The sequence below is a fragment of the Aegilops tauschii genome, chromosome 6 (assembly GCF_002575655.3).
Source record: "Aegilops tauschii subsp. strangulata cultivar AL8/78 chromosome 6, Aet v6.0, whole genome shotgun sequence".
In the NCBI taxonomy this organism is placed as follows: domain Eukaryota; kingdom Viridiplantae; phylum Streptophyta; class Magnoliopsida; order Poales; family Poaceae; genus Aegilops; species Aegilops tauschii.
Genome location: NC_053040.3, coordinates 472809797 through 472819079, shown reverse-complemented (window position 1 = coordinate 472819079; position 9283 = coordinate 472809797). Strand labels below are relative to the sequence as shown.

Below are 9283 nucleotides of genomic sequence, written 5' to 3'. Positions count from 1 at the left end.
TCTTACAACACAAGTTACATATCATATGGCGGTTTATGTCTATGGGCCCTAATCCGCTTTTGGGCCCTGGGCCTTCGTGTTAGATCTCCTCCGTAAAGCGCCATACTCCTTGTCTTCATGGTCTTCAATATGAATAACTCATTACGCGTATAACCCGGCCCCTCCTGGCCGGTTTATACTCAGTAGTAATATCCCCAACAGTCACCGTTGCTAACGGAGATCATGAGAACCCTCCGAGTTCGAAGATCCTTCACAAGAAAACCGCAAGGGTAAAATTCAACGGAGCATGAATTGTCTTAGTAAAACGACGAACAGAAATTAAGCTAGTGACAACATAGGGGGAAACGAGGACATCGGTAAGGCGAAAATCATTGGGAGGAAGAGAAGTGGAGCCAGTAGCCGTGATGGGTAAGTGGTGCCCATTGCCAACCAGTATGCTAGAAGGAACGTGCTTTAATGAATAACTAGACTGGGTGAGGTTACCTTGGTTGCCAGTGACATGAGAGGAGGCGCCGCTGTCGAAGTACCACTCGGGCGCAGGAGCGGAGGAGAAGCCACCATTGCTGTAGGCGGCGTTGAGCATGGCCGCGTGTTCCCATGACGAGGAAGGATGCTGGTGGAACGGAGCGGTTGGCGCCGGCATGGCGGGGAGGAGCGGATAAGCCTGCGCATGGGATCCGGGGCGCGGACCAAGAACGCCGGCCGCATTCAGCGGGATCCAGTCGGAGCGCGGGTAGGGGATCGCCATCCCATAGGGCGCGAAGTAGCCGGTGAAGGGCGACGTCAGGGGAGGAGCGACGTGGCCGCGTCCAGAGTTGTCGTCACGCCCACGACCGCGTCCATGACTGCGGCCACGGCCACCACAGTCACCACCATCGCGGTCACCGCGTCCACGGCCAGGGTGCGGGAACGGCTGTGGAGGAGCGACCGGAGCACCAGCTGAGGCACGATCCGTCGGAGCACGGCCGCCCGTGCTGGAGCCGGCACCAGAGGCGCCGCCACCCGTCAGAGCGAACATGGAGGCGCTCTCTTCGGCCGCGCGATGCTCCTGGGATTCCTCGGCCAGGACGACCCGAGAGAGGACGGTGTCGAAGGGCAGGTCCTGATCACCAAGGACGACCCGGATCGTGTCGAGCCGTTTGTCGAGGCCGTGGAGGAACTGGGTGGTGAGATCCACCTCGGTGACGGCGCGGTCGATGTCGGCAAGAGCGTCAGTGAGGAGTTTCATCCGGCGAGCGTACTCGGAGACGGACAGATCACCCTGCTTGAGGTTGCGGTACTTGCGGTTGAGGATCATGAAGCGAGCGGCGCGATTGGCAAGGAAGTAGTCGCGGATCTTGTTCCAGAGGGCAAAAGTGGTCGTGGCGCTGATGACGTGATCACACATGGTGTCCGAAAGGGTGGCGTAGATCCATAGAACGACATGGGCATCGAGCTCGAGGTAGGTGGCGGAAGCATTGGGTGGCGGCGGGTGTTCGATGAGGTAGGAGACGCCGTAGCGGACGAGAACCATGAGGAAGGTCTTCCATTTGTGATAGTTGTGATCGGCGGGGTTGAGGAGGAACTGGATGTGGTTGGTGATGTGATCCTGGAAGATGGGAAGGTGGGGAGCGGGCGCCGGAGGAGCAGGGGGAACGCCGGCGTTGAACAGGGGGGCAAACTGGGTGCCCGAGGCGGGGGAGGTGCCGTTGATGAGAGAGGGGGAGGTGCCGAAGATGAACGGCAGGGAGGAAGCAGTGGAGGAGGCCGCAGCAGGCGCCGTCGAAGAGGACGAGTGGTCGCCGGGGGAGGTGGCGGAGCTCGTGGCGGCGGCGGTGGAGGGAGAGGCCGCGGCCATGGTGCGTCTGGTAACTGATACCAAGTTGGAGAGATGATTTCTATATTCACTGAGTCAATAGAGTTGCAAAGTACAGATACATATATCCCCGTAGGGAGAGAGCAAGCGCTCCTGGAAAAGACGCACGCAGGCCACGAGCGTTGCTAGATCATATTATCTAGGAGAGGACTCAGTTTACAGACTCAACGTTATAATTACACAAGTATACGTTTAACATTGATGATCCTGTTAGGTCCGGTAAAACCTCTGCCGGATCCTTGAAGGTTGCTTTCCCTTTGCCCATCGATATCATACACCTTAAGCATCACTGTTCCATGCAGCATAAAACCAAACTGATACCAGCAAATGAGTTGTCATGAGGACCAAAGAGTCCATCTCAACATATACTCGTTTCAAAAATCAAAAGGAAAGAAAACAATAAATTCAAACACGATTAAGCATTACACTCGATCTTTTTCTGAAGGCTGGCCCTTGCGTTCAAGTAGAGGGGAAGGAAACAAAATCTTTAAAGTTCAAATTATCAACCATACGTAGCAACCTCTGCACAAAAGAAGAGAAATGAAAGCTCAAAAAACCACACCCATGCCTATAATTGACATTGCTGAATCTCCAAAATATAGCTTTGACAGTCAAACATAGAACAACAAGAATCAACAATCATTTTTTCTCTTGTAGAACTGCATGAGATATGGCATATGAGATAGTAGTAAGTTTTACGGGGAAAGAAAATGAGCAGCCGATCTTCTACAGCATGTATTTTTGGCAAAATAATTATATGGGCCACTGAACTTTGATGGACTACTGATATTACCTTTTTCTGGAATGAAGCTTGCTGCTAAATCATAGGTCCTATCCTGAAGACTATGATGACATTCGCATCTACTGAAGCTAAACTAAGCTGGAGCGTTTTTCCAACAAGATGTGGAAGATGCTTTCATTCATAGTGATGTTAATGAAATAAATTTTCAGGTTCCACATGACTTAAACACAAACTGTGAAAAAAGTTCTTATGCTAATCCTTTTCATAGCATTGAGATAGACCATGATCATCAACAAGAAGGTATTCACCGACTGATTTGCATTGAACAGGTCGGCATATCACTACAATGGATCAGCTTCAGTTACCTAGCTATGACTATTATTACTTACTACTAGGTGACTATCAGTTGATTTCTGATCAAGATGGTTATTTCCAGAATTTTTGGGGTATCTGACACTCAATGTCGCAGCAACACATCTGACATGCCTGACAGTAGTGTTGGGTCTTTGTCTTGGGGCTATATGTCTGAAAAAACAATCTAAAACCCTCAAGTACACCTTCTAGATGGAGTCCTAATTCACTTTTTCCCACAATTTACAGAGGAACACCAAGGGTTATGTAAATCAGTACCTCTCTTGGCTGCAGAAATCTGCACGAAACCTAGCAGGGGGGCACCACAGGCTGCATAGCTATGTAGTGTAGCAACAGCATAATCCAAGGATAGTACTTAAAACCAAGATCACTATCGGCATGTGCAGTCGATCAGTTCATACAAAAAAGGGGGAAGGCGGCCAAAACTCTGCGGACCTGGGAGAGCGGGTTGGTGGAGAACTCGGGGATGGAGAGGAACCCCTTAGCGCTGCGGTCGAGCTGGCAGAACCACTGGTACCTGCTGCGAGACTTCGATTCAAATGGAGAAAACAGCAACACCACATCAATTAATTCTGGTAACCGTAGAACAAAGTCTTGTGTATCTGTTGACACTACCGATCACCAACACAACACACTTGTGTTGCTTTCAATATAAGACTGGCAAGATGCCCGTGCATTGCACGGAACATCAAGATGCATTTGTATGAGTAGTTTATCTTGTGGGAGAAAAGGATGAACGAGGGAAGCCCTTATTTGCAAATGTGGAGAGGGATGTGGGTATATTTTTGCAAAATTGCCATAGTTTCCTTCCTATCTGTCAGATATAAATCGGACGGCCTATATTGCAGGATGGCAGGCACACCATCATCACCAACTTTGTTGTTCTTATAAGACTAGCGAGAGGCCCATGCGTTGCATGGAACATCAAGATGCATTTATACGAGCTGTTTATCTCGTGGGAGACAAAGATGAACGAGGGAAGTCCTTATCTGCAAATGTGGAGAGGGGTGCGGGTATCTTTTTGCAAAATTGTCATAGTTTGCTTTCTATCCGTCAGATATAGATCGGACGGTCCATATTGCAGGATGGCAGGCACACCATCATCACCAACTCGGTTTTTTATAAGAGTAGAGAAGTAGAGATATGAAATGGCTTCGCTGCTCCCTGAAGATCGACTTACAATTTCACAGGCAACCTGGACTGCATCGAAAACAAGAAAAGGAAATGTTGGATGTTTTAACTTCTGAGCTGAGATAGCATCCCATGACCCCACGCAAATTTCTTGTAATGAGACTGGCCTTAAATAACGTGATACCTTTTCTGATGAACATAACCAAATTGTTGTCCTTAACATGTACTTAAAACATACCAACAATGACAATCCTAGAAGCAAACTGGTTTTCATGATTTGACAGAGAATTTTCATGATGCCCTTGTTCCCAAATCACCAAATTCTCAAGGGTATGGGTATTGATTCTTATACCTGCAAAATTCCTGGTAACAAATCTCTTCTTTTTCTTCATTTCCAACCTTTTGCTGAAGGTAGAGAGAAATAAAAGAATAAGATCCTTAAAGTTCAGTCCACAACCATACATCCTCTGAGAAAGAATAGAAATGGAAGATAAAACCAGCCTGATGTCTATACCTGGCACTGATGAATCTCCTTATTATAGCTTCGACATTCTGGATGATCTGGAAGCACCGAAACGACTGCATCTTCAACGACGCGCGCCCTTCCATCCAAACACTAGTTCACGGCATCAAGGAGGAGGCCAGACTTTGGGCTGTGGAAGGCGCTGCTGGACTTAGAGTAGTCTTGCCCCCAACCTGGGATGTGCATTAGTTCATGTTCTCGGACTGTAATCTGCCTCCTAGGAGGGCTGTAACATTAAACTCTCTCTTTTCAATACAATGAAACACAAAGGTCCTTTGCGTTTTCCTGGAAAAAAAAATAGCTTCGGTATTTGAAGTTTGAGTAGAGGAAGCCCATGGTGTCAGTTATTTGCAAACACAGTATTCGTTTTTATTTTATTTTTGGCAAAACTGCATGGTGTATGATTAATCTGATACACAGCTGCAAATCTTTCGTAGGCAGCCTTAACCACACATAGGTCATGAAAGAAAAATGTTGGGCTATTTAATTTTCTAAACTGAGGTAGCATCCCATGAAGCCCATGAAAATGTTGGACGATTTAATGCTACTGGCCTCAACCAGTGTGACAACTCCTCTGGTAAAGAGGAGCAAAACACTGTCCTGAACATGTACTTAATACATTACCGACAACAACAGTCCTAGAAGCAAACCGATTTTCATGATTTAATAAGAATTTCCATGATGCCCCTGTTCCCAAATCACCAAATCCTCAGGAAGAGTATGGGTATTAATTGTTATACCATATCCTGCAGAATTCTTGGTAACAAATCCCTTCTTTTTCTTCATTTCCAACTAGTGTCGACCCTGAATTTGAGTCACAAAGATAATAATGCAAAAGGGATAATTTCCTTTTGACTAATAGTAAAAGGTTGCATTAGACCGAGTATTATCTTTGCACAGTATAGGCATATGTTACTTCAAACAGCTGAAGCTATGAAGAAACCTACAACTCAGTATCAGGGTCCCCTTCAGAAGTTAGCTAACTTGATGGGTTGACCATGTTAGAATACCAAGGGACCTGTCACATTTGTCTTCTGTTTTTTCAGTCAGTTACTTGCGTATTAATGTACTATGCGATGAAATGGAGGATTTGTATGAAATAAGAACCCTGTTTGCTGCCCTGAAATAGGAGTTTGCACTTATGTGTCTACTACTCAGTACTAAGCGGAAAAGTATGTATGCTCACTTATGTGTTTATGACGGAAGGGTGCCAATTATTTGAAGAAGAAATAAGGAAACAGTCACATCTGTTGTTGTTGTTGTAAAAGTGCAATTGCAACGTGAAGGTGCTATGCCATGAAATACAGGTTCAAAAAAAATAAGAGACGCTCTTTGTTGCTCTGATAACGATGAGCCTGTTAGATGCTGTAAAACCTCTACCAGGTCCTTGAAGGTAACTTTTGCCTTCCCAAAAATATCATACACCTTAAATATCACTGTTCCATGAAACATAAAACCAAATCAATACTAGAAAATGAGTTATCATGAGGACCAGGGTGTCCATAACAAAATATACACTAGTTATCAAAATAACAAAGTAAATATTTAAATTCAAACTTGACCAAGCATTGTGCTCAATCTTTTGCTGGCGTTGAAGTTCAATCCATCAACTATGCATTGCATAGCAACCTCTGTGAGAAAGAACAGAAATGAAAGATAAAACCAGCCTGATGTCTATAACTGACACCTCCTCTGATAAACAGAAGCAAAACATTATGTACTACTTAACACATTACCTACAGCCACTATCCTAGAAGCACTACTAATTTTCATGATTTGATGAGGATTTTCATGATGCCCCCTGTTCTGAAATCACAAATCATCAAGGGCGTGGGTATTGATCATTATACCATATCCTACAGAATCTTTTGGTAATAAATTTCTTCCTTCTCATTTCCGACTAGAAATTTGACGCACAAAGAGAATGCGAAAGGGAGGAGTTTACAGGACTAGTGTGTGTAGATAAAATGATCAAGCTATCTGATAACAATTCACTTGTTGATTAACACGCAGAGTAGATAAGGGACTACTTTGACATCGCCTTGAGAAAGAGCAAGCACAAGTGTTCTTCACTACTCATCCTGAATGCATGGGAAATAATATAACAAGAAAACTAACATCAACATGCCCAGTTCAGGCTCAATTGGCACAGATACCTGAAAATACTCATAGATGAAATCATGTACCACAAGAATTAATTGATCATAACATAGGTCAACAAAGTTCAGAAACCTGGAGCATCCGATGCTAAAATAAGCACAATGTTTGATGAGTGATGACAAAGACCTTAAACCACGATGTTCAGAAACCATGGAGCACCCAATGCTAAAATAAGCAAAATAATCTGATGACAAAGACCTGAAACCACAAGTTACCATTGCCAAAAAATCTGAGCACTCTATGCCCTCTGATCAATGCACTTCCCGGTTAATTCACACAGTTGAAGAGATGCAATGAACTGACAAAACAGGGGCAAAATGTGACATTTTGCATCTCAATAGCCAATTAGGATAGATGTAGCGATGTACCGAGTATAAGACTGCTAGCTCATTACCACTCTGACATGGATCACTCAGCTAATGCCCCAAGGACATGGCCATCAGCTTGACCATAAGAGACGGGCAGCTCACGCTAAGATGTTGTAAGCCGTCGGTGGCTACGGTGGCCCTCAGATTTGCCGGAGACGCAAGAAAATCGAAGCACGCCTTCTTCAACCCCTCACAGTGGTGTTGCTCGGATAGTAGCAGGATAGTCGCTGCGGTGTTGACGTCAATGTACTCACACAGCTTCTCCTCACAGATCAGCTTCAGCCGGTCCATTCCATACCTGTCTGCCGCGACGAGCAGATGCTGGCAGGTGACATCTTCCTCTTCCTTGCGCATCTCAGGCAATGAGCCGGTGTACACAAAACGGAGCAGCGCCTTGAACACCTCCGCCTCCATGTCTTCCACGCGCACAATGCCGCTTTCGGCCTTGCCCTCCTTCATTGGTCCGAAGAGCTCGGCGGCGAAGACTGACGAGCGGGCTGCCAGCACACACCGGTGCGCGGCGATGGTCTCACCCCCGACCTCAAACACCACGTCGGCACCTTTCTCGGTCTGGAGGAGCATGCCAAGGTCCCCCCGCAGGTCGCACGGGGGCACGGAGACGAAAGCCGCCGCCGCCGCGTCCTGGGCGCGGTAACCATGGACGACGAGGATATCACACCTGACGGTGAACGAGTCGTTCTTTAGATTCTTGGACTTCTGAAGGTCTTCCCTTCTGATGAAGGTCGAGTACCAGTTGAAGAAGCAAGACCTCCTGGACGAGAATGTGACCACCGGCGCCGACGTCAGCCGCGCCGCTTGAATTTTCTCCGCCTCCCCAGAGAGGCAGAAGCAATGCTTCGCCTTCACCCCCGCCGCGACATCTTCGTCGAGGATTAGGGAGAGGGATACGTAGTCTGCGACCGCCGAGCCTGAGCCGTTGGGGTAGTAGTCGATGCGCCAGCGGTGGCCGCCGACTTTGAAGCGCCTGGAACTGATCTTCTCTCCGGTGGGAAGGTCCTTGGTGCAGGAGTAGCCGTGGATGGTGAGGAAGTGGTGCCCGCTGGCCGTGTCGGCCACGATGGCGGACCTCGACGAATTCCCGCTGGTGCCGGAGGACGCCATTGCCGACCTGCTCCGCGGAACGGGCACTCGCAGCTCTCGCGGCGGCGGCGGCGGCGGCGAAAGGGGAAGGAACGGAGAAAGGAGACGAGACTGATGGCGGCTTCTAGAGGAAGCTTCCCCCCAAGGGCCAAGGCCCAAATCCCCACTGGGCTGGGCCCCACACGTCATCCTCTGTAATGGCTGGAACGAATTTTACATCTGAGAGTTTCGAAAAGAATGTCAAACAACCATAAATATGACCATTTTTTAAGTGGGAAGAGAAAAATGGAAGTAGCACAACTTGCAAAAAATTTGATATTTATATTACTAAGCACGGACTAAAATGGATCATGTACCTTTTCCAAAATTCACAAGTGTGTGTTGTCATTCATGATTTTTCTTAGTTTTTTTCTTCTAATTGCCAATATGAGTTCTTGCCAAGCTAGCGAAAATACGTGTTCGACTCCGACCAATAGATATGTTAGGATTTTAGTCATCGCATGAGCGCTTCATCTTTCGGGCTTCAATCCACCTCGAGTCCGTTCGTCGCAACAAATTCGACGGAGCTCTGACGTAAATTTTTGTTAACTCCTTGCTACGACAAGGTTAGTGTCTCTCGTCGCACATAGGCGATGGCGATATCTGGTGTCAAGTTCTTCTAATCGATTGAGTTCAACGACGATGACCGTGGATCCGAGGCACTAATCTTTAGGGGCATGTGTACGAAGACTTATTGACTATCATCGATAAGATCAGGTCGGCTTCGGGACCGTAACGGCAATAGTAGTGCGGTGGTGGCCCATTCAACCGGCGCCAGTGGTCGTTTAGTAGTCCAAGGACCTCGATGTAAACTTTTATCATGTTAGGGTGAGAAGACGAGATTATAATTTTTCCTATAAATTTTATTGACACTCCCCACAACCCATTTTAGGTCCTTTTTGGATTGCAGAAAATTAAAACCATAGGAATTGAAAAAACATAGGATAGGATGCCACATGTTGAGAATTAGAGAATACCTCGCGGGTTGCTGT

At 46.9% G+C, this 9283-nt stretch overlaps 2 protein-coding genes across 2 annotated transcripts; both read right to left on the bottom strand.

Moving 5' to 3' along the window:
* Window positions 1–250: 250 nt before the first annotated feature.
* LOC141026210 (uncharacterized) lies at window positions 251–1837 on the bottom strand. The gene has a single exon (XM_073502206.1). The coding sequence runs from the start codon at window positions 1835–1837 to the stop codon at window positions 251–253; it is 1587 nt and encodes a 528-aa protein (XP_073358307.1).
* A 4955-nt stretch (window positions 1838–6792) lies between these two features.
* Window positions 6793–8346, bottom strand: LOC109785521 (BTB/POZ and MATH domain-containing protein 1-like). The gene has a single exon (XM_020344114.3). It carries the CDS (start codon window positions 8271–8273, stop codon window positions 7200–7202), a length of 1074 nt encoding a protein of 357 aa, XP_020199703.1. The 5' UTR covers window positions 8274–8346; the 3' UTR covers window positions 6793–7199.
* Window positions 8347–9283: the final 937 nt, after the last annotated feature.

Bases quoted from the DNA above. Each gene is read 5' to 3' on its own strand.
- LOC141026210 (XM_073502206.1), bottom strand. From the start codon at position 1,837: ATGGCCGCGGCCTCTCCCTCCACCGCCGCCGCCACGAGCTCCGCCACC.
- LOC109785521 (XM_020344114.3), bottom strand. From the start codon at position 8,273: ATGGCGTCCTCCGGCACCAGCGGGAATTCGTCGAGGTCCGCCATCGTG.